The 25,849-nt window shown below is 44.5% G+C and overlaps 1 protein-coding gene across 1 annotated transcript in view; it reads right to left on the bottom strand.

Moving 5' to 3' along the window:
• The window catches only part of QARS1 (glutaminyl-tRNA synthetase 1), a 34,880-nt gene extending 25,921 nt beyond the window's left edge, over positions 1 to 8,959 (bottom strand). The window contains exons 1-5 of the mRNA XM_056853627.1: positions 8,837 to 8,959; positions 5,637 to 5,784; positions 4,786 to 4,895; positions 3,196 to 3,271; positions 1,060 to 1,124 (exon numbers count right to left, since the gene is read on the bottom strand). Of these exons, the coding sequence (XP_056709605.1) occupies positions 1,060 to 1,124; positions 3,196 to 3,271; positions 4,786 to 4,895; positions 5,637 to 5,784; positions 8,837 to 8,959 (522 nt within the window). The remainder of the gene's footprint in view (positions 1 to 1,059; positions 1,125 to 3,195; positions 3,272 to 4,785; positions 4,896 to 5,636; positions 5,785 to 8,836) is intronic.
• Between the last annotated feature and the right edge of the window lie 16,890 nt (positions 8,960 to 25,849).

Genomic DNA, 25,849 nt, shown 5'->3' with positions numbered 1-25,849 from the left:
CTTGAAAGTCATCTTAGCCATGCTAGCATATTCCAATAGTTTTTCTTTCCAGTCTTCCATTTCGGGTATGTGGGTTTGTTTCCAGGTTCTTGCAAGAACCGTTCTAGCTGCAGTAGTAGCATATTTAAGAACGTCCTGAAATTTCGCAGGTAAATTCAGTGGCACTATACTGAGTAGATAGAATTTGGGGTCAAAAGTTAGCTTAATATTTAACATTAACTGAATTTCTTGATGAATTCTTTTCCAATATGTTTGTATCTTTGAGCATGTCCACCAGACATGAAAATAAGAACCATCAGTATCTTACTGATGTTTTTTAAAAAACTGATGTTTAAAAAAAAATTTAACCTTTACACCTGTGTGTGTGTGTGTGGCACCCGACTCATGGGGTTTTAAAGGCAAGAGACTAACAGAGGGGGTTTGCCAGTGCCTTCCTCTGTATAGCAACCCTGGACTTCCTTGGTGGTCTCCCATTCAAATACTAACCAGGGCTGACCCTGCTTAGCTTCTTAGATCTGACAAGATCAGGACATCCAGGTCAGGGCAACCTTTACAAATAAATTATATTTTCAGTATTTATATATATTTATATATTTTTTCTTTCTACCCAACCTTGGGTACCCAGCTTCTGTTTTTAGGTTGGGTTTTATTCCCCTCTTTTTTCTTCCAGTAGTGATTAGACTGTCAGACAAGGATCTGGGAGACCCAAGTTCAAATGCCTACTCTGACAGGGAAGCTTGCTGGGTGGCTGCGGGCCAGTCATACCCTTTCAGCCTAACTTGACTTAAAAGGGTTGTTAGGAAGGTAAAATGAAGGAAAATGAGAGTGATGTCAGTGGCTTTGGGGAGAAAAGGTAAAGCAAAGGAAATAAATAAATATGGCTCATGGGGTTACCTGGGAAGGGGAGAATACTCAAGTGCAGAGTCTACCCTGCCCTGTGAGTACTGAGCCGGGGGAAGTACATGTCCCCTGTCTTTAAAAGGCAGACCCTGTTAATCCAGTCCAGCCAGACCTCAGCCAGCCCTCTCCAGCCTCCCCACTCAGATTGCCCGAACATACCTGCAGGTCCACTTCGTTTTTAATTATTTTGCCATCTGCCCATTTCAGTTTGCTCCGGGCCTCCCCTGCAAGGAAAACAGAGCTGCTTGGACCAATTCAATTCAATTCATATACAAAAGGATTAATGTTGATTAAAAAGATAAAATATAGCAATATATCTTTCCATAAAACACTAATTAGAAAAATGTTTACAATAAAATTGTAATATTTGCTTATTATTACCCATTCAGCGATATATTCTGCTTCCCTTACCAGAATTAGACGAAGTACTCTATGCTTAATACATAACCTTGCATATGTGGTGACTTGATAAGTTATCTCATTATTCCTATCTGAAAGTATTTTCATTGGTTGGATGGATCTTTGTCTAGTTGGAAGGCCAGCCATAATGGGAAGTATCAATTCTTGCCGAATTGGATTGTAAATCCTGCAATCAAATATCACATGTTCTGTTGTCTCTACACTACCATCCTGGCAGGTGCACATACGTTCCTGAAAAGGGAAGGGCTGCTTGGACCATCTTCATCAGATGTGTCTGACTAATCCTTGGGAAGAGGTGGAGGAGGTGTGAAGCACTACGTCTGCCCCCCCCCAGGCCACCCCATCTGCCTATGCTATAGGTGTTCTTTACTTCCACAGGGAGAAACACATGCTCCTGAAGCCTGATGAAAACAGCGTAAGAGACTGGGGAGGGGAGAGAAGAAGCAGGAGCTAGTCCTGGCTAGGCTCTAGAATGTTAGTTAAGAAACTGTTGAAGGGATTGAAAATAGCCAGTTTGACCTTAGCCCAGGCAACCAACATGTGGTTCTTCAATCAGCTAAGCACCAGCTCATGCAGCAGCGACAGCAAGTGTGCTATACAGCAGAGTCTGCAGGGGGAATTGTGATTACTGCACTAAGAGGGCAAGCCCCGCAAGTGCATGGAACAGGGGCTTTCAACATGGTGCCCGTGGGCACTTACGGTGCCCACCAAAAGAAGAGTGGGTTTTTATACCCTGATTTTCTCTACCACTTAAGGAAGAATCAAACCGGCTTACAATCACCTTCCCTTCCCCTCCCCACAACAGACACCCTGTGAGGTAGGTGGGGCTGAGAGAGTTCGGAGAGAGCCATGACTAGCCCAAGGTCACCCAGCAGGCTGCATGTGGAGGAGTGGGGAATCAAACCCGGTTCTCCAGATTAGCGTTTACCACTCTTAACCACTACACCACGATGGCTCTCTTTTTCTTTTACTTTTTCTGGCACCAGCCAATTGGTTTTAGGAAGGGCTTTTGCCCAGCAAGGATTTTGATTGACTATTGGAGATTTGACTGGCTGTGCAGATTTTTTAAAATGTTGCTTTGGCAGCAGCTGCCACCACAGCACAAAGATCTGCATTGCGTTACTGAAGCAGTGGGAATCATTTTGTAGCTGGTTCCACCTCGTTGGCAGCCATTTTGTGGCAGCCATTTTGTTCCTGCGCCCACCGTGCCGTGTCAGAATTCCAAATGTGCCCCCAGGTCAAAAAGCTTGAGGACCCATGGACTGGAAGATGCCCTTGGAGGGGTTATCGGCTCAGTAAGGAAGAGCTGCGCAGAACGAAGGTCCCTGAGAGCCAGAGAGTCAGGGCATCAGACTAAGATCTGAGAGACGTGGATTCAATTCCTTGCTCTTGGGCCAGTCGCTCCCTCCCTCTCTCAGCCTAGCCTACCTAGGAACATAAGGAACATAAGAAAGGCCAAGTTGGATCAGACCAAGGCCCATCAAGTCCAGCAGTCTGTTCACACAGTGACCAACCAGGGGCCTCTAGAAAGCCCACAAGCAAGAGGGACCCTTCCTCTTTTCTATACCAGGAGAACCCTGTACACTACAATGAGCTCCTTTGATAACTAACAGGTGTGGAAAAATGTGACAGATAGGGCAGGATAAGCGAAGGGGCCAGAGTCCCTCCAGGGAGCCTCACAAGGTTGTTGTTGTGAGGATAAAAAGGAGGAAGGGAGAATGATGCTTTGGTCCCTGTTGGAGGGGCGGGGGGAGCTGCGCAAGGCTGGCTTACCAAAAGAATACAGCAGTACCACTAATCAGGAGATATTTCACTAGAAACACACCCTTGAGGTCCCCACCCTCCATCACAACATCCCAAGCGTACGAGACTCACCCATCAACAGCCCCATGCTAAAGCGGTAGCGTTCGGAAAGCAGCTGGGCTTTGTGTTTGTTAATGGCCATTTCCACCTAAAATCAGAGAGGTGGAAAAATTCTGACTTTAAAAAAAAGGAGCTGGGGGAGTGTAAAGCGACTTCCCGGCAAGGATCACAATGAGAGCCCCAAGCCAGAGAAATCCAAGCAAGAGAGCTGTACATGCAACATGGCTTTCCTTTTTTTTGATGCCAAATTGTAGCACCCAAACCACAGCAGGTTGCAGTTTAAAAATCCCCATTCAGACTGAAAATACTGCAGGATACGTATCATAGAATCATACAGCTGGAAGGTACCTCCAGGGTCATCTAGTCCAACCCCCTGCACAATGCAGGAAATTCACAACTACCTCCCCCACAAATCCCCAGCAACCCCTACTCCATGCCCAGAAGATGGCAATCTGTGACTCAGTGGTAGCGCATCTCCTTGGCATGCAGAAGGTCCCCGGTTCAGTCATTGGCATCTCCTGTTGAAAGGGATTGGCAAGTAGGTGATGTGGAGGACCTCTGCCTGAGGGCTGCTGCCGGTCTGAATAGACAATACTGACTTTGATGGACCAAGGGTATAAGGCAGCTTCATGTGTTCATGTGCTTCCTGACCCCAAAATGGTGATCGGCATTACCCTGGGCATGTAAGAAGGGGCCACGGGAGCCGAACACTGACAAAACCCTTCCTGCCCTCCCTCTCCTGATCTGCCTAAGTTCAAAGAATCAGCATTGCTGCCAGATGGCCATCTATGTGTGTGAAGTGCCGTCAAGTCACAGACTACTTATGGCGACCCCTTTTGGGGTTTTCATGGCAAGAGACTAACAGAAATGGTTTGCCAGTGCCTTCCTCTGCACAGCAACCCTGGTATTCCTTGGTGGTCTCCCATCCAAATACTAACCAGGGCTGACCCTGCTTAGCTTCTGAGATCTGACGAGATCAGGCTAGCCTGGGCCATCCAGGTCAGGGCAGATGACCATCTAGCCAATGCTTAAAAACCTCCAAAGAAGGAGAGCCCACCATCTCCCGAGGAAGCCTGTTCCACAAAGGAACCACTCTTAACTGTCAGGAAGTTCGTATGTAGAACATTGGGGGCTGTGTAGGAAGTGACATACAAAGCTCACACTGTCCCTAGATGTCCTTATGGGCCCCCTGTGCCAAGACGAAGGAAATCTTTGGCCAAGACACTTTGCTCAGTGGGCAAAGGAACAGCAACAGCACATAAACAGTACACAGAAATTCAATGAGGATTGCTTTCCACGAATAGCTCAGTTTTGTACTGCAGGATTCTGGGACCTCCAATCATGAGATTCAGGTTCAACAACTGACTTCAAAATGCACCTGTGTCAAGAGGTTAGCAATATCTCACTGAGAAGGACCAAATTGTGACCCCCCCATAACTTTCCAAGTTTAAGCAGAGACACCTCTGCACCCCTTGATCACTACCTCACCTGCCTTAACACAAAGTCACACAGCGTGTGGTGCGCAGAGGCACAAGCAGCTCAGAGACCCTTCGCCCTGCTCCAAGCAGGCACGGAGCACTCATTCCCGGCATTCATACTCACTGCCTCCTCGATCTGCTCAGGTGTCACAGTCACGCCGATGCCACACTGCCTCTCAAAGTTTGCGGCATCAACGGGAGCCATCGGGTGGCTTTTAACGTACTCCAGAGCGGCTGCAGGCACAAGACAAGACACAGATTGTTTAAATAGAAGGAAGGACACCGGGGGGGGGGGGGTTGCTTTATGCAATCCCTAACTGGACTCACCCTGACCTGGATAGGCCAGGCTAGCCCGATCTCACCATGAAAGAACCCTTCCTCAGTGGACACGAACACCCTGCCACACAATCTCAAATGTCTCTTGCTCCCCCTAATATTATGCCTGGCCCAGTTTCTGAATCCCAACTATGTTCTACCAGCAAGGCATGGGAGCATCTTTGTCGGACAGGATTTTCTACTATCATAACTACTGCTTCTGCCTACTTGGGTGGGTCCCCCTATATCCTTCAGAGCTCCCAACGGCAGGGCCCAAACTTCAAGGGGCACTGTGACCCATTTGCAAGCCTAAGAACATAAGAAAGGCCCTGCCGGATCAGACCAAGCCCAATCAAGTCCAGCAGTCTGTTCACACAGTGGCCAACCAGGTGCCTCTAGGAAGCCCACAAACACGGGGCTGGCTCTTCTCACAACAACAGGGCCAGCCAGGAATGAAACCTTAACAGAAGGGGAATACCCATCAGCCAATGGATCACATCTAGAGAACCACGTTGTTTCCAGGCCTCAGACAAATCAGCGCCTGACTGTGCATTTAGCACAAGGATGCAGGTTAAGGCAGAGCTGCAGTTACAAAGATGACAAAGAGGAGAGCATCTGTGCTGCAGCCAGTGTCCCCACCGCCGCCACCACTCGCCATACCATTGAGCTGTAGATCGGTAACAATCTTCTTGTTAGCTATGTATCCCACAAGGAAGCCAAGGTGTTTGGGGTCCTTAATCCGAGAAGCCACGTTATATAACAGAGTGCCAACAGTCTTGTCGAGAGCCGGGCCGAGAATTCCTTGAGCCTAGAAAGTTGGGGAGGAGGAAGCAGAAATGTTGAAGGCCGGCCTGAAGTTGTACCAAAGTTTATAATCTGATTCTCTTACACTACAAGTGTACTGCACATCTGAGTGTGTGTGAGCGCCTTAATTTGCACATGTGCACATAACAGAGGGGAAAGAGAGGAACATGTCTTAGATCATGAGGACTTTGGAAAGTGAAATCTGGTTACTACAACCTGGAGCCTTCCCTGCCTCATCCTTATACCACTGTAAGTTACTTAGTAACTTACTAAGTAACTTACTTCTATGTACTAAGTAACTTACTTCTTACATTACATGTGTTCTGCACATGAGTGTGTGTGAGCACATGCATTTGCACATGTGCACATAACAGTGGAAAGAGGGACATGTCTTAGATCATGAGGACTTTGGAAAGTGAAAACTGGTTCCTACAACGTGGACCCTTCCCTGCCGCGTTCTTATACCACAGTAAGTTACTTAGTAGCTGAAAAACCGGTCAGATCAGCCTCCTTCTGTCCCTCCCCAATTTAAATCTGAAGTCTTGCAAACAGCTCTCCTTGCCCTACAGGATCCCAACGAAACGGCACGGTTCTGATCATACAACACTGGATGCAGTTTGTCAGGAATAGCTACAGTTTGCCTGCATTTCGAAAATGGTGGCGCAACATACAATTACCTGCCTGCCAGGGCACTAAAACGTTTCATTTGCCATAGATCAGGCTGCAGTTGTTTACAATTCGTAAGGCTCCTTTACATCTCTTTGCCAACTATATGCATTTGGAGAACGGTAAGTGAAAAGGTCCTCTTCTCTGAACAAACACCCTGCTTTTAAAAGGAAAAGCCCCATTTCCTCCCCACCTCCTGCCAAAACAACAAGCTTATCCCATCCAAGGAAAATAGGAACTAAGAAGGATGCCAGCCAACAGCACCCTGCTATTCTGTTTGTTCTCAAAGCATTTTGCTCTGCTCGGCCATTCCGGATTAATTGCAAGAGGGCTGTCTTTAGTATACCCCCGTAGAACACTGTGTCCTGTAAATGCCAGTCTGCTGGTGGTCCCTGGCCCTAGGAGTGTGTGGCTGTCCTCGACAAGGGCCAGGGCTTTTTCAGCCTTGGCTCCAGCCTGGTGGAATTCTCTCCCTAATAACATCAGGGCCCTAATAACATCAGAGCCACAGGGCCTGCAAGATGGAGTTATTCCAAAAGGCCTATGGTTTTTAGAACACACGAAGCTGCCTTCTACTGAATCAGACTCTTGGTCCATCAAAGTCTACTCAGACCAGCAGAGGCTCTCCAGGGTCTCAGGCTGAGGTCTTTCACATCACCTACTCATCTAGTCCCTTTAACTGGAGATGCCGGGGACTGAACCTGGGACCTTCTGCATGCCAAGCAGATGCTCTACCACTGAGCCATGGCCCCCCTCCCATCTTTCACTGGTTCCCCCCCCCCATACAACTGCTCTGAAACTGGTTTGCTGATGATATGCCATCAATATGTTAATTTACTGCTATTGTTTTTAATATTTTTTAATTATGAGATTGAACATTTTTCTCTTTCTAGGGTGATTAATCTGTTGTAACCCACCCTGAGCCCAGCCTTGGCTGGGAATTAGAGGGCAGGCTAGAAATCGAAAAAAATAAAATAAAACTGTTGCATATCTGAAAAATGCCTGGGCGAAGGAACCTATTATTGTGGCCTCTTTTGCCATTAGCATCCTAGCTGTGGCAGTGCCCTTGGTCAGCCCCTACACTAAGTACAGCGGCATGATCTACGAAGCTATGCCGTGCACATATCCAGTGCCAGTTCAGGATGATGGCAACATGCGCAATATTCCCTCCCACCCTTGTGACAAGGAAGGCTCAGGCCTTCGAGTGGCTGAAGGACTTCTGAGACCTTCAAAAGGCTTCCTGAGCTACAACTGAAGGGTCCACCAACCCAACTGGCCACATGTAGACTACATGCTACATTCTTGTAGATGCATAACATTTCCAGTGTAATAAAAATGCTGTTAAGTTTTTTTTTTAAAAAAGGTGTTTTACTCGGCTCTCGCTTGCACTTTCGCTTTCAGATTCTCAGGACTGTGAAAAACAGAAGTTTCCAGTCCAGAACAGCAGGGCTGATTTTGTTTCAAAAGCAGATATTTCCACAGATATATTAGTTTGAACAGGCTGGATTCTAGGGCTTGCTTGTGGGAATGCAACTTTGAAATGTTTTAATGTGGTGGAGACTGGTGATCCAACTCTGTTGTTTCAGTGGGCTTTTGGAGACTCAGGTGATTAGTTGCTTCTTTGCTCCATCCATTTCTCACTTGGCAGTGTGTTGCTTTCCTTATAGGAAAGGTACTCCAACACCTTAGTCTTCTTGGTTGCCCTCTTCTGCTGTTCTCCTGTATCGTTAAGATGCAGCAACCAGATTCATATGCAGTATTCTAAATAAGGACACACCATAGCTCGATGAAAGGGCAATACAGTATTGGCCATTTATACAACCCCTTTCCTAACAATCCCTAGCATGGCGCCTGCTTTTTTCACCATCACCACCCACCGAGTCAAAATTTTCATTCTACTATCTGCTACAACTACCATAAGATCTCTTTCCTTCTCATACTCACCCAGTTCAAACTCTATCAACGTATATTTAAAGTTAGGATTTCATTGTAAGAGATATTTAACCAAGCTACTTAAAGCATAATTAAAGTGACACAGGCCTCTCAGAACAGCATGGGAACACACATGCATTCCTGTAAATTTATGGCGCCCAGCAATTAAGTGCACAGCCTTCTACATTGGAAAACAAAACCTCTCCATTTTAAAGAAAGGTGACAGAGCAGCTAAAACCACGCTGGGCGAAATGTTACGTAGCAAACTATCCGGAAGCATGTTCTGTGGCAGGACTGCCCGCGTTTTATTTCCCTGGCAGGGCTCCTCAGCCTCCTACGGGCACGAAGAAACCCAACACCTGCAAGCGAGGGGGAGAGGCTGCATCTGTTGGTTTCCTGCCTGCCCTGTGGCTCATTTCTAAGGCGCCGGGGGAAGGGGAGAAAAAAGAGGGGGCGACCTGCACGACGGCCTCGCGAAGCAACGCGGTGAGCGCCTCGTTCCGCAGGGTCTCGCGCGCCTTGCTCTCACTCAGGCCGAGGCCGAGGAGCAGGCGCAACGGCTCCGCTCCGCCCGCCGCCATGCCGCCGAGAGTCCCTTTACTTCCGCCCGCGGTGGGCTATTGGCTTCACCGCTCTCCAGGGCACCCAATCGGTATGCGGAGCGCTGAGACGTCAAGGGGCAGAAGCCAATAAGAGGCGCCACGTTCTTCGTCTGGCCAATGGGAGGAGTTTGTAGAAAGGCAGGCCGCGCGAGGCAGACGGGGGAGGAGGAAAGGGGTGGGGTTTCTGCGTGGCTCCTGGTGGCGGTATTGACAGCCGATAGGAATAGGGGCGCGCTCTCGTTTCGGGCGGGGATTTCAATTATTGACGCTTCACAGCGGGTCGCCGCGTTAGTCTGTCTGCAGTAGTAGAAAAGGGCCAGAGCCCAGCAGCACCTTAAAGACTAACAAGATGCAAACAGACTAACGCGGCGGCCCACTGTGAATTATCTTCGTGGAAGGCACCACATTTAGCCGTACAGAATGGAAATCCATCAACCTTGTGAAGAAACTTGCACAGGAGCAGACAGACATCCTTTTTCTCACCAAATGCACAAGACTCAACATCGTACCTAAGGGACTAAAATATTTTTGTTAGTCTTTAAGGTGCTACTGGACTCTTGCCTACTGCAAACAGACTAACACGGCGACCCACTGTGAAGAATATTTTCTGGCAGGGTGGGAGCTTTCTTGAGCTCACTTCTTCAGATACAGCTTAGAATGTGAATCCATCTGTCTTTTTAAGTAGAGGAGAGTGAATTCAGACAAGCATGTGTCATTCTGGCCTTCTCAGTCATCTTTCTCACCATATCAGCAGGATATTGTAAGTATGATGTTGAGTCTTGTGCATTTGATGAGAAAAAGGATGTCTGTCTGCACCTGTGCAAGTTTCTTCACAAGGTTGATGGATTTCCATTCTGTACGGCTAAATGTGGTGCCTTCCATGAAGATAATTCACAGTGGGTCGCCGTGTTAGTCTGTCTGCAGTAGTAGAAAAGGGCCAGAGTCCAGTAGCACCTTAAAGACTAACAAAAACATTTTCTGGCAGGGTATGAGCTTTCTGAAGAAGTGAGCTGTGGCTCCCGAAAGCTCCTACCCTGCCAGAAAATATTTTTGTTAGTCTTTAAGGTGCTACTGGACTCTTGCTCTTTTCTACAAGTATTTACGCTGTTAGAGTTTGGAAAGCGCGCTGTCTGCGTGGAATTGAGGGGTTTAACAGGCTGCAATTTGGTTGAGGGTGGAAGGAGTGGATCGACACCGGGTCTGAATGTGGCACCTTAAAGACAAATGACATTCTGTTTCAACAGAAACTTCCATGGACTAGAGCTCACTTCTTCAGATGCAGTTTGAATCCAGATTGCATCTGAAGAGCTGGGCTAAAGTGAGAGTTGCTAACTCCAGGCTTGGAAATTCCTGGAGATGGAAATATTGTCAAAGGCTTTCACTGTCAGAGTTCATTGGTTCTTGTAGGTTATCCGGGCTGTGTGACCGTGGTCTTGGTATTTTATTTCCTGACGTTTCGCCAGCAGCTGTGGCAGGCATCTTCAGACGAGTAACACTGAAGGACAGTGTTAAAGTGTGTAGGAAGAGTAATATATAGTCAGAAAGGGGTTGGTTTTGAGCTGAATCATTGTCCTGCAATGGAGACACTGTCCTTCAGTGTTACTCCTCTGAAGATGCCTGCCACAGCTGCTGGCGAAACGTCAGGAAAGAAAATACCAAGACCACGGTCACACAGCCCGGATAATCTACAAGAACTAATTTGGAGATGGAGTTTGCGAAGGGGCCTCAGTGGGACATAATGCTGTAGAGACCACCCTCCAAAGCAGCCATGTTCTCCAGGGGAACTTACCCATTAGTCTGGAGTCAATTTTGTGATTTTATAGTTGTTCCTCGCCTTGAGCCTGGTTTCGGCAGGGGAGGGAGGGCTAGAAATATAATTATAAATAATAATAATTATTATTATTATTCCAGGAGATCTCCAGAAGGTGGCAACCCTAGCACCAGGTTAGCGAGTGTGCTTTAAAGCAGAGTAACAAAGACGGGTGACATAGCAGAGAAAGTGTCAGCCCTAGCTCTGGTCCACAAAAGTTTATACTGGAATAAAATTTTATTTGTCCTTTAATGCACCTTTGAAGTCACCTCTGACTAGGGTTGCCAGCTCCGGGTTGGGAAATACCTAGAGATTTTTTGGGCAGAGTCTGAGGAGGGCAGGGTTTGGGGAGGGGGGCTTCAATGCTATAGAGTTCAATTGCCAAAGCAACCATTTTCTGATCTGTATTGGCTGGAGATCCGTTGTAATAGCAGGAGATCTCCAGCTAGTACCTGGAAGTTGGCAACCCTAGCTCTGACTCACAAAAGTTTATACTGGAATAAATGTTGGTAGTCTTTCAGGTGCCAGTGGATTTCTGTTTTGTGAGGGTATAGCAAGACTTCTGTTCCTTTTTGGTGCAACACAATAGCAAAGCTATCCCTATGGATCTGAGCGTATTGTTTACTTTTACTCTTGACTGGATCTCATCTTCACTCGCGTTCTGCATTGCAATGACATACCCCTTGTCTTGGGAAACTGGTCTTTCTGCCTTCTATTGGTAATGACTTTCCTCCTGCCCTTTTCCTGTTTTTAGGTATGGATATAACTCACTCTGCCAACCCAATGTCACATTTCATGCATCTGATGAAGTGAGCTCTGAGTAATGAAAACTTAGATGAAATTTGTTGATCTTTGGACTACTGCCAATCAAAAGTCTAATGCAGTACCTCGAGATATTTAGGCTTTTGAAAATGGACTGTGATTCTGGATTAAAGTATTCTGGAGTCTACAAACAAGACACCTTCTCAATGGTATCTGAAGAAGTGAGCTGTGACTTATGAAAGCTCATACCCTGCCAGAAATGTTGTTAATCTTTACGGTGCTACTGGACTATTGCTCTTTTCTGCTGCTACAGACAAACATGGTTGGCCATCGTGATCTAGCTTCTCAATGGAATATGTTCTGCAAACTGGGAAGTGTAATATTTACTTAGGTAGAAAGTGTATATTTTATTTAAACCAAAAGTCAGATTTCTGCTTTTGTAGGAAAGTGTTTTAACATCTGAGAAAATATTGCATGCTCTCCCCCAAGGTGCTTTCCACATGGAGACAGGCTAGGGTAGCACATGGGCAATAAGGCTTCCTTCCACATGGCTGGTTTCCCTTCTGTTTCTCTGCCTCAGCCCCCAGCAGTGGACAATCCATTCCCCCTGTGCCACCAGGGCTTTTTCAGTTTGTTTTAAAACATCAACACATAAATATCATTACATCAACATAATGCTACAACCTGTGTATTATTTTATGTGAATTTCCAGCTTCAATTTTTTAAAAAGTCTCTAACCCCTTTCATTGCAAATATAAGGGGAAAGGCATATCTCTGCAATGGAAGGGGCTAGACGTAAGAATGGCAGGTGGTGCCCCAGCATCCCCGGGAGCTTCAGGGGTGGGACAAGGGGCAGGAATGACATGGGGCTACATTAAGGTTGCCAACCTCCAGGTACTTTTGAATTCCATCTGGTAAGTATCAAATAAGTCCTTTAAAGTAATTATCTTAGTCTTTTCTCAAAACAGATGCTGCAAGATGAACAGTCAAGGAGAATACGATCGTTTCGGAGCACAAGGGCTCAGTTCTTCATCAGTTCTTCAAAAGATGCAATGTATGCAATCCTATATCAACATCCATGATATCAGGTTTCAAAGAATAACCTTTTCCAGGATAAAGTGCATAATACTTCCCCAGAGGGGTAAGATGCTGAGTTCCTTCCACTCCTGGTAAGGACTCAAGTGGCGCCCCCAAAATCTCCCGCCGGTTGCGAAGAGGGACCTGGCAACCCTACCTGGAGAAAACTGCTTTGGCAATTGGACGCTGTGTCATTGAAGTCCCTCCCCTCTCCAAACCCTGGCCTCCTCAGGCTCCACCCCCAAAATCTCCAGGTATTTCCCAACCTGGAACTGGCAACCGTAGAAATAACCCATGTGGAAATGGTCCTTCTGTGTTCCAAGGGCAGCTCAACTGAGTTTCGCTTCCTTTGGAGGACAAAGGGCTGGAGGTTAATGACGTCTTTGCACTACCTGCTTTATTTACAAAATATACAAATATAGCCCAAGCGGAGGCACAAAGACATTCCTACAAGGCAGAAGATCTGCTACCTCACATGAGAATCAGAGGGAGAGAGGAAGGGAGAGAGCTCCATGCATTGCCCCAGGTACTTTACCTTTTGCCAATTCACAACTCCTGTCCCCCACCTCCAATTTTGCTCTTTCTGCTCGGCTAGAATGTTGTCACATCTCCAAGTTCTGATGGGTATCTCATTCATAAACACAGAGCGATTAGGTAACCATTTCCTAAGAATTTCCTCCCTTTTCTTAACCATGCTAAGCAATTATCTTAACAAAAGAACAATGCATCCTTTGCAATTATATGAGCTTCTTGTAAAAAATAAAAGAAGAAGCTACATCAGCTTTATGATCTTTCAACTTGGAAATAACCACGTTAACCAAAGATAAGAATTACTTGTGTAAGGATTGGGTTGGTGAGGTATATATTACCGATATATCTAATCGATCTAAAGGTGTTGCGCTGTTGATACAAAAGTGTGTTGCTTTTTAGGTCGAGCAAGTGATTACAGATCCAAATGGCTGCTTTATTATTTTGGTAGTGAAAAGCTGATTCTGTTATTGTTATGATTAATGTGTAATTTGTAGGGAGCCAGCGTGGTATAGTGGTTAAAAGCGGCAGACTCCAATCTGGAAAACCAGGTTCGATTTCCCACTCCTCCACATGAAGCCTGATGGGTAACCTTGGGTCAGTCACAGTTCTCTCTGAATTCTCTCAGCCCATGCAGAGGCCAGCAATGGGAAACCACCTCTGAATGTCTCTTGCCTTGAAAACCCTACGGGATCGCCATAAGTCAGCTGCCAGTTGACAGCACTTTCTACCACCATCTTAAGTTAGAACCATAGAACCATAGAGTTGGAAGGGCCCACCAGAGTCATTTAGTCCAACTCCCTGCACAATGCAGGAAATTCCAAACTACCTCCCCCTGAATAAGTCTCAATATGTTGAGACTTATTCAGCAAAAAATTATGTTTAGGCTGTTAATAATAGGACATTTTGGATGGGATAAGCTTGTTGTTTTGGCAGGAGGTGAGGTCATTAATTTATAGGGTCTCCATAAGTTAGAAGGTTGCCTTTATATTTCATAAGGCAAGCACTAATGAAACAATATATTTTAATAGAATTTTTAGTTCAAACAAAAAACATAACAAATATAACCACATGCACACAACATTACAATATCATATTCATATGTGTGGCTCCTTATCTAAAAAATATCTAGAACAAGATCTTTATTTGCATCCCAATGAGCAAAAATACTGTATTCTATTCTAATGAAATATATTAAAAAGCTTAACTTTAGAAAAAGAGGTGATACTGAGACACAAGAGGAATAATGCCCACTGTTGAGACAGATTATTGAAGTAACTGTGACAGAATCTGTGTGTTTCATTAGATGTTAGACATTTTATCAGCTGTTGGTTTTTGTATTTTTAATGGGAGGTTTCCATTTTTGCTTCTCAAAAGGCCAAGAGTGCAAACCTGACACCAGTTCCATTCTAAATCTGCATAACTGTTTAGCACTTCACACAGGATGCTTCCAAGACAAGGCATTAAGATAATGGTCCCACTTCCTTTACACACACACACACACAGACATCCAGCCTGAAGAACATCTGTGGATAACTGAAAAATTTGCACACTGTTTTCTGTCATTTTAAATGCTAATAAAAATTATTACTTCTTCTTAGTTTGGATTTTGCTTTAGGCAAATGTGGCTCCCTGCAAGTACAGTCTGCCTTGTAGCATCATCCAGTAAGTAGGGTTGCCAACTCCAGGTAGTAGCGGGAGATCTCCTGTAATTATAATTGATCTCCAACGATAGAGATCAGATCACCTGGAGAAAATGGCTGCTTTGGCAATTGGACTCTATGGCATTTAAGTCCCTCCCCAAACCCCACCCTCCTCAGGCTCTGCCCCAAAAACCTCCCACCGGTGACAAAGAGGGACCTGGCAACCCTACCAGTAAGTCGGTTATTTTATATATATATATATATATATAAATTATATTATATATAATTTATTTTTTCTTAAACAAACAAACAAACATAAAATCATACATCCATTCCATTCACACAGTTTATACTCCTTCGGGGAGTCTGTTTCACCTTATATCTCAAAAATCTCCTACTTTATCATTTAAATTTACAATAAATTTCTTCTAGTTATAACAATTTATACATTCTAAAGCTTGTTTCTCACAATCTATCCCTTTTGTTGAACATAATCCAAGTAGTCTTTCCATTTTCGTTGAAATTAATCAGTTGTCTTCTCTTTCAATAGGCTGGTCAGTCTGGCCATCACCACGAATTCATCCATTTTCTGTTGCCACCTTTCTACATCAGGAATGTCCTCCTGTTTCCAGAATGTTGCCAGTACTAATCTGGCCGCTGTTGTCATGTAACCAAATAATTCTTCCAAGTTTCTATCCAAATTGCTGGGTTCAAGTCCTAATAGCATAATCTCTGGATACAGCGGGAAACTTATTTTTAAATTTTTCTGCATTTCTTGATGTATCTGTATCCAAAACTTCTTGACTTTCTTACATGTCCACCACATATGAAAGTATGTTCCATCTGCATTTTTGCATTTCCAACACCGGCTGTCATATGACATCCATTTTTTTAATGTCCATAGGTGTAATATACCATCTAAAAAATTGTTTGTACCAATTTTCACGTAAGTTGTTACTGGCCGTGAATTTAATAGATTTAGTCCAGAGTCTTTCCTATTGTTGAAAAGTTATCTTCTTTTTAAGATTTTCCATCCATTTTACCATGCAAACCTTGACTTGTTCTTGTTCTGTTTCATTTTTGAGTAACAGTTTATAGATTTTTCCCAAGATGTGATCTGATTCTTTACTAATTAGGTCTTCAAATTCTGTATTCTTTCTTATCCCATTTTGTAAAAAGCAATCCTGTCGTATTTTCATGATCATTTGATTGTAAGTCAGCCAATCAATTTTTCTATTCATCTTGATCTCATTCCATGTTTTTATATCTCCTTGTTCATTCATCATATCTTGGTATCGCATCATGTCTGTTCTCTTCTTCTCTCCCTTAGTCAGATATGCATCTGTGGGGGACATCATCCGTGGAGGTGACGGGCTTAGTCTGTTTCTATTTCTAAGCCATATCTTCATTAATCCATATTTTACAACATGTTTCTCTGCAAAAATGTCTTTACTCTTAGCTTTCCACAAATAATAATGAAATCCTTTAGTCCACATGCCCTTCTCAATATTCAAAGTTGTTTGTTCTGGGTTTTTTATCCAATCTTCTATCCATGCTAGTCTGGCCGCTTGGAAGTAAAGTTTGATGTTTGGTAAAGCAAGCCCGCCTCTTTTTTTCTCATCTTGCATAATTCTAAAGTTAATTCTTGGTTTTTTCCCCGCCCATACAAATTTATTGATCTTTCTCTGCCATTCTTTTAGTGTTTTGTCTTCAATTTGAATTGGGAGCATTTGAAAAAGGAATATTAATTTTGGTAGTAAATTCATCTTAACAGCTGCAATTCTTCCCATCCAAGATAAATTGAGTTTAGTCCATCTTTTTAAATCTTGCTGTATTGTCAACCAGATTTTAAGGTAATTATCTTTTATTAATGTAGATTTTTTTCCAGTGACATATATTCCAAGATATCTAACTGGCTCTTCTGTTATTTCACATCTTGTAAGAGTTTTTATAATTTGCTTGACTTCTTTACTAAGATTCTCCAAAATTATCTTCGTCTTATGTTTGTTTATTCTGTTTATTCTTGAACTCTCTTCTTTTCTGTTAAAGTTGTGCTGATGTTTATGAATTTCAATAAACATCAGCACAACTTTAACAGAAAAGAAGAGAGTTTAAGAATGAATAAGGCTTGGCTTCCTGTCCTGAAAACCTCCAGACTAACAAAGACTACAGTCCACAATAGCCATGCAGATTAGCTTTGGATTCGATCACTTCAGGATACAATGGTTCTACATTAACATACCACACCCTCATTAGCACATTATCATGATTCTTACAGGACAATGGTTAGCACATTACCTTCAATACTTTACAGGACCATGATTCAGCTCAAACCCAACCCCCTTCTGACTATATATTGCTCTTCCTACACACTTGACACTGAGAGACACTGTCCTTCAGTGTTACTCCTCTGAAGATGCCGGCCACAGCTGTGGGCGAAACGTCAGGAAAGAAAATACCAAGACCACGGTCACACAACCCGGATAACCTACAAGAACCGATGAACTCTGACCGTGAAAGCCTTCGACAATACCTACCAGTAAGGGTTATGCAGTCTGATGGCCGGAGGTAGTTTGACAGGGCAGGTGGCTGGGGTCTTGTCAGCCATTTTGGTTGACAACATAGTTTCATGTCGATAAACAGTTGGAGAGAGATTTTGATATATCAAGCAAGCAAAAGAAAGAAAGAATGAAATTTTAGGGTTTAAATTGGTTTTCTTCATGACTCCTGTGTTTCAGTTCTCTATCCATTGCAGGGCTGTCCTTCTCTTTCTAGCCCAGGGAAGGTGATCCAAAAACGTATGCTTCAAATGCTTCAGGTAAAACAGCTTGCTTTTTCCTTTGCAGTTAACTTCAAAATTCCTTGCCAAATGCTGTGTGTATGTGGGTCTTTATTTGTCTCATTCTCAAGGCATCCTCTCACTCCTTCAGCCATTTACAGTGCAACTCTAAGCAGAGTTATATCCTTCTAAGGCCATTGACTTCAATGAGCTTAATTGTGTTTAGGATTGCACCCTCAGTGTCTTAGAGTTGTCAGCAACCTGGAGGAAAAAATATCCTGATCCCTTAATAGGCTATTGTTTACCAAGTGATATGATGAAAGGCTTCAATTGCCCATTTCCACATATTACCGGTAAGCCTGTATTCAAAGGACATAGGGTTGCCAACCTCCAGGAGGTAGCTGGAAATCTCCTGCTATTACATCTGATCTCCAGACAACAGAGATCCATTCACCTGGAGAAAATGGCCGCTTTGGCAATTGGACTCTATGGCATTAGAAGTCTCTCCCCTCTCCAAACTCCACCCTCTGCAGGCTTCACCCCCCAAAATCTCCAGGTATTTCCCAACCCAGAGCTGGCAACCCTAGGGCAGGACCCACCCCCCCAGTTGTTGGCAACTACTCCGTGTGTAGGGTTGTGGTTTTTAATATTTTTTCCAAATCTTTTTCTTCATATTTTGATGTGCATATTCTTTTAAAAATACTCAACAGAGATGCCCAGCTATCAAGAGAACATCTCCTAACAATTAACACCCATAGAAGAAACATCATCCAAAGGAAAAGTCACCCAGCAGTACAACAGCATGAATAAGGAAAAACCCAAAAGTTGTTTCCATACTTTTTATTAGGGCCAACTAAAATACTACAAAATAGTGTGAAAGCTTTGCAGAGCAATCCTAAGCAGAGTTGACTCCTATTGACTTCAATGGGATAATTGTTTAAGAATAGGGTTGCCAAATGGGCCTGGTGAAAAATGGCCTGTTTCTATAAAGGAATCTTAATATATGGGAATGGGAGCTGAAGCTAGACGCATAGATAAATCATAGAATCATAGGGAGCTGAAGCTTACTGTAAAAAAATGTTTCCTAATATCCAGGCAGTATCTTTCCGCCCACAATTTAAACCCATTATTGCGAGTCCTATCCACTGCTGCCAACAGGAACAGCTCCCTGCCCTCCTCTAAATGACAGCCCTTCAAATACTTAAAGAGAGCAATCATACTCAACCACTCAACCTCCTCCAGAGGAAACATTCCCAACTCCTTCAGACTTTCCTAATAGGGATTGGTCTTCAGGCCCCTGATCATCCTCTTCGCTCTCCTCTGTACCCGCTCGATTCTGGCAAATATCATCCTATTAAGACTCTGTTAAAGGGAAAGGCATGTTTTCTCCAGGACTGCACTGTTACAGTTCTCTAGAACTCTTAATCAAGAGGAATATATATTTGTAAAGGGATATGTCATGTGATGTTTTCCACACCAGGATGGGAACACCTCCGCTCTGCAGTTCTTTTTGGGCTATTATATAGATTTAATTAGATCAGGCGGGGTTGGCTGTAACTGGATTAATGTTGCACCAAAGCCTTCTTGGCAGAAGAAGGGGAGAAATGGCAGCCCATCACTTGAGAATATAAAAGCTGGTAGTTAATCAAATTCACTCTAACATCAACGAACAGTACATTTGCAAATTGTGATCCACCAGGGTGAAGACACGTAGTATTGTAAACCTCCAAGTTTTGCTGCAGAGCGAAGATGCTCCAGTTCAATCAGGGATTGCAGAAACTGAGAGATGGCAATGGAAAACTCCAAATTATAGCTGATGAGCTGCAATCAGTTTTCTGGGTCACAAGTTGCAAAAGCCTTTGTGGAGGGGAAAAGGGAGACAGAACACTTTTAACGGACACACCAAAGAGAAAAGAGGATGGGTCACCTTGCAAGAAATACGAGACCAAACAGTAGGCCAAGGATGCCTGTGGTGTGATGATATAAAAACAGCTATCTGTATTTTTTTAATACAGTTCCCAAGATAATGTTAAAAAATGCACTGATATGTGTTAAATCGCATAAGGATTTCATATCAGTAAGTGACTGAGTCTGCATGAGGAAGACGCTTGCTGACCTAAGAAGATTTAGTGAGGATCATTAATGCTGAATTCTACATTGGGTCTATAACAATTATCCTTCAGATGGGATCATTGCTCAGATTTAAGGTACTTATAGTGCCTTCTTAAGCAGAGTTATATCCTCCTTAGGCAGAGTTATATCCCATTGGCTTCAATGAGCTTAGAAGGGGTGTAACTATATACAATGGAACTGTTAAGTAAGCTATAGGCCCACATCCCATTGGAATACTGAGCAAAGGATGTAGATCTAAAATAGTAATGGGGTATACACATACCGGATCAGCTTTCTGCATTCTTTCCTGTAGCAGAGCAAGAAAACAAACATGCAAACGGGAGCTGTGCAAACTGCACATTTAGTTCTTCCTACCAGGTATCATGACTGGGCACAGATAGGGCAATGATAGTGCTGATTGGTTGCTCAGGAAGGGAAGGGAAGGGAAGCTAGATTTAGTCTCTGCTGTCCTCCCAGAGTAGATAGGTCAAAAACGCATGGTCCCTTAACCCACTTTATTCCCCGTTTCAGCCAGGATCAAATTTACCCGGTCTGGGGGGGAAACTGTACGCATTACCTTGAAAAGCAGGGATGAAACTGTGCCAATCGATCCTTGTAAAGAGATCCATGCCATAGAGTCCAATCGCCAAAGCGGACATTTTCTCCAGGGGAACTGATCTCTATCGGCTGAAGATCAGTTGTAAAAGCAGGAGATCTCCAGCTAGTACCTGGCGGATGGCAACCCTACTTGGCGCTGAGCAACATATGAACTTTATATCTTCATGTAGGCTTGCCAACAGACTTAGAGAAAAATGTCCTGTTCCTTTAGTAAAGAAAGGTTTTGTGAATGGAAATAAGCAGCGGACACATTTCATGGCATGGAAGAAAATAATCACCTGGTAAATAGTATCCATACTATAGGAGGCTGAAGTTGGTTCCCACTTCGTTCCCAGATCCTTATTCGCTGGGAACCATCTTCAGCCTCCTCCATATTATCTAGTAGAATTGCCAGACTGCAGCCGGCACTGATGGCAATTCTGGTGAAAACTGGAAGAAATGTCATTAGATGCTCTAGCATTTACAAAAAACTCTATGGTTTTACCACAGAGCTTTCGCAAATGCAGAGTTTCCACTATATCACTTCCTGTTTTTATTAGAAACAATGTCAGCATACTGTGAGCAATGCGTACTCATTACCCTCCCCCCATTTCCTCCTGCCAACTCCTGAGGTGCCAGCAGGCAAATAGCCAGGATGCCGGGAGATCTCCCATTATAGCGAGAAGCCTGACTTCCTTGATTAAAGAGGCAGGATGGTTTATTCTCCAGGCAGTTGGAAACTCTGTCACAAGGTTATAAGTAATGTCTTACGCTGAAGCAGACCCATTTTTTGTCCAGTACAACTCTGGACTGAAACTTGGCGTGAAAATAGGTGTGGAGACTCAAATTTATAGCTATCTACCCCTGAAAGCATGAGCCCCGTGGCGCAGAGTGGTAAAAGCTGCAATACTGCAGTCAAAAGCTCTGCTCACGACCTGAGTTCGATCCCGACGAGGTCGGTTTCAGGTAGCCGGCTCAAGGTTGACTCAGCCTTCCATCCTTCCGAGGTCAGTCAAATGAGTACCCAGCTTGCTGGGAGTAAAGGGAAGATGACTGGGGAAGGCACTGGCAAACCACCCCGTAAACAAAGTCTGCCTAGGAAACGTCAGGATGTGATGTCACCCCATGGGTCAGGAATGACCCGGTGCTTGCACAGGGGATCTTTACCTTATACAACAGTCTTGATTCCAACAGTCTTAGATTGGAGCAACTCTGAATAGGATTGCACTGTTACTATGGTGTAAGCTTTTGTTAATTCCTCTGGATTTAGGCCAATACTATCTATTTTGCTGGTCTATGTCCATTTGGGGTCTCCGCCAGAGGTTTTCCTAGCTCTCCTCCTTCAGAACTAAATTCTATTGAGCTATGTCTGCTCTCCTAAAAATGACATCAAACTGAAAGACTTGGTGGCAGGAAATTAGGAACACATAATCCTGTGTGTGTTTACTCAGAAGCACTGTGGCTTACTCCAAAGTAAGTGTAAATATAATTGTAGTCAAAAGATCTCATAATTACTTACCTATGTCTCCTCAAAACAGAGCTATTTTATACAGAATCATACTATCTAATCCAGTAATCTATCTTGACTAGCAATAGCTTTCCAGTATTGCAGTCAGAGGTTTTTCCCAGCTTTGTCACCAACAGGTGTCAAAAACTGAACCCGGGACCTTTCACCTACAAAGCTTGTGCTGTACTTATGGTGACTTCATTTACATTCAAATAGTCTAGTGGACTAGAGCAACTGCCCTATGAGGAGCGGTTAAAATGCTTAGGGCTGTTTAGCTTGGAAAGAAGGCGGCTAAGGGGAGACATTATAGAAGTCTATAAAATTATGCATGAGAGAGTGGACGGGGAGAAGCTTTTCTCCCTCTCTCATAATACTAGAATGCGGGGTCATCTGCTGAAGCTGGAGGGTGAGAGATTCAAAACAGATAAAAGGAAGTATTTTTTCACACAACACATAGTTAAATTGTGGAACTCCCTGTCCCAAAATGTGGTGATGGCTGCCAACTTGGAAGGCTTTAAGAGGGGAGTGGACATGTTCATGGAGGAGAGGGGTATTCATGCTCACTAGTTAAAATGGATACTAGTCATGATGCATGCCTATTCTCTCCAGGATCAGAGGAGCATGCCTGCTATATTGGGTGCGGTAGAACATGGGCAGGATGGTGCTGCTGCAGTCGTCTTGTTTGTGGGCTTCCTAGAGGCACCTGGTTGGCCACTGTGTGAACAGACTGCTGGACTTGATGGGCCTTGGTCTGATCCAGCAGGGTTTTTCTTATGTTCTTATGAGCTGGTGACTAGTGACTGAGCTGGTGATTGAGCAATAACTAGCTTGTTTCTCCCACAAACATATGATGACCTTAACTAGTGGACAGCACAGTGGGCTATCCAGAGAGAAAGTTCCCCTTATCAAGAATCCTCCTGCACACATCTCTCTTTACCGTGAGGTCTTCCTGATTCATTTCAGTTGGAGGAGGAACATGGTGTAGTGTTTAACAGCGGTGGTCTCTAATCTGGAGGTCCGGGTTTGATTCCCCACTCTTCCACATGAGCGGCAGACGCTAATCTGGTGAACTGGATTGGTTTCCCCGCTCCTACCCATGAAGCCTGCTGGGTGACCTTGGGCTAGTCACAGCTCTCTCCGAACTCTCTCAGCCTCACAAGGTGCCTGTTGTGGGGAGAGGAAGGGAAGGAGACCGTAAACCAGTTTGAGTCTCCTTAAAAGGTAGAGAAAATCGGCATATAAAAACCAACTCTTCTTCTTCGCATAATTATTCCTTTGGACACACAGATTTGGGACCTCCACTGAAGTTAATTCAGAAGTCCTTTCAAGTGTGGGATCAGACAGAGGCTATCAGAGGTCTTGCACCTGTAAACATTCCCTTTGTCAGGGCAAATGTTTGTAGCAGTCAGAGATTCCCTAACAGTGGGTTGTACAGTGACAGGCAGGATTTTCTTTTTCCTCACCTTCTGGAACATTTAACTAGGTAAAAGTTTGCAAATATTTCTAGTCTCTCGCATCAAGGACTGACAACACAGTGAATCACCAAACAGTGACCTGATGAGTTCCAAAGGGCAGAAAAGGGCTAAGCCAGGAACTTGTAGAATTCCATCAGCAATATCAACAATCCCCAACAACAACATTATTCTCCCCCCCCCCCAACTGCCCCTCGCTTAGTGGATGAACTCACTGGAGATCAGGAGCTGATCTTCACTTCTTTTGCCTGAGTCAACATGGGACCCTTTCCTCTGTTTGGCAGCTAAAGCGCTATGTGATCATTTTCAAGTACATTAAACTCTCCATGATGCAATCACAAAGCAACGCCGGAAAGGACAGAGCTTACTACCTGCTTGATGCCAGGAAGGTGGAAGGAGAGGGGGAAAACAGTGGTGGGGGGTCTCAGGAGCAGTTTAAATGCTTTTAGTCTTGCCTAGGGGTGCCAACTTCCAGGTACTAGCTGGGGGTCTCCTGCTATTATAACAGATCTCCAGCTGATAGAGATCAGTTCACCTGGAGAAAATGGCTGCTTTGGGAATTGGACTCCATAGCAATGAAGTCTCTCCCCTCCCCAAACCCCACCCTCCTCAGGCTCCATCCCAAAAACCTCCCACTGGTAGCGAAGAGGGACCTGGCAACCCTGGGGGAACTGTTGCCTGGAAATCAGGTGTAATTCCAGGAGATATCTGGGTGCTACAGTAACCTGGAGGATGGTAACCTTACTACTAAGTTTTGACCTTTCTTGATTGCCATTGTGTAGGCCAGGCAGCTCCTGTTCAGCAGCAGCAGATAAAAGGCGCACATCTGGTCTGGCAAGGAATCTATCTGGCTTAATTTTATTCCACCTTTCCTCTAGTGACAGGTGTTACTGCATGCTAAAGGCACTACATTGTACTAAATGTGATTGGTCAGTGCAAACAGCATACATGGTGGTATTTAAGGAACAAATACTTGTGTCAGCCAATCATGTTCAAAACAGTGTGCTGACATCATTTACAACTAGCCATGTGGTACTATGATTGTGAGAGAAGCCATTTTGGTTTTTAAAAAAATCCCAACCTATGTTTCAGTTTTACATTGTTCTACAAATTATCATATTTCTAGCCTGAGTACTGACTCCTAATGGCGTAATTGCCCTAAAGTGTCTGTGTGGTATTTATTGTTAGGGTTGTCAGCTCTGGGTTGGGAAATACCTGGAGATTTTGGGAGTGGAGCCTAGGAGGGTGGGGTTTGGAGAGGGGAAAAACTTCATTTCCATAGAGTCCAATTACCAAAGCGGCCATTTTCTCCAGGGGAACTGATCTATGTCACCTGGAGATCAGTTGTAATAGCAGGAGCTCTCCAGCAACCACCTGGAGGTTGGCAACCCTATTTATTGTATACATTACCATGGGACCATCTGTTACCCCTCTGATATTTGTGTGTATTGGTTTAGTCTCATGGGGTGGAGATCCTGCTCCTCAGTTCTGTTTGATAGTTAGAAGGCTACGCTGATTGCTGTTGGAGGTGACCACATCAAACTCAAAAGGGGAAATTCTGGGATGTTGCATAGTAGGCCCTAAAGATGCTGAACTGACCTTCCATACAACCAAACATGATGATCCTCTGAGTACTCATAAGGGATGTGATCTTTATAAAGCAGTTATGAGGCAACATTTCTCTATCCCCACTGCTGAGGTCGTCAGGAGGAGCTTGGCAGGGAAGAAATGGTTTATCATCCCCAATGAAAAAGTTGGCTACTGGCAAGTAAAACTAGATAAAGAATCTGCAGAAGCGCGCACCTTTAACACCCCAGAAGGAAGATATAATTTTCACAGACTTCCTTTTGGCATCTGGTTAGTAAGCAAAGTATTTCAACAACAACAATCACAAATGCTTTGGTGGCGTCACAGGGTGTCCACATCATTGCAAATGATATGATCGCTGCAGCACTGAACACAATGACATCTTAAAACAGGGGTGGGGAACCTTTTTTCTGCCAAGGTCCATTTGCATATTTATAACATCGTTCGGGGGGCATACTGGGCATAGAACTCCTGGTGGTGGTGGGGAGAAGCTAGGGTTGCCAGGTCCTCTTCACCACTGGCGGGAGGTTTTGGGGGTGGAGCCTGAGGAGGGCGGGGTTTGGGGAGGAAGACTGCATAGCCATAGAGCCCAATGGCCAAAGTGGCCATTTTCTCCAGGGGAACTGATCTCTATTGGCTGGAGATCAGTTGTAATAGCAGGAGGTCTCCAGTCACCACCTGGAGGTTGGCAACCATAGGGGAGGCTATGCAGAGAAGGCTTGCAGGGTGCCTCTGCTCCCCCAGGTCTTCCCCCTCCTCCCAGGTGGGAGGGCAGCCAGCAGTGGGCCCAGGCAACCAAGGTGCCAGGGGGGCGCAGCTTGCAGCCTGTGGTCGATCTGCAGGGAAGGAAAGAAGGAAGGAAGAAAGGAAGAAAATAAAGAAAGAAGGAAAGAAGGAAAGGAAGGGAAGAAAGAAGGAAAGAAAGAAGGAAGCAAGGAAAGAAGGAAAGAAAGAAGGAAAGAAGGAATGAGCAAGACTCAGTTAAAAACAGAGAG

Source organism: Euleptes europaea, chromosome 1 (genome assembly GCF_029931775.1).
Source record: "Euleptes europaea isolate rEulEur1 chromosome 1, rEulEur1.hap1, whole genome shotgun sequence".
NCBI lineage: Eukaryota > Metazoa > Chordata > Lepidosauria > Squamata > Sphaerodactylidae > Euleptes > Euleptes europaea.
The sequence above is the reverse complement of the archived record's forward strand: the minus strand, read 5'-3'. Positions and strand labels throughout refer to the sequence as shown.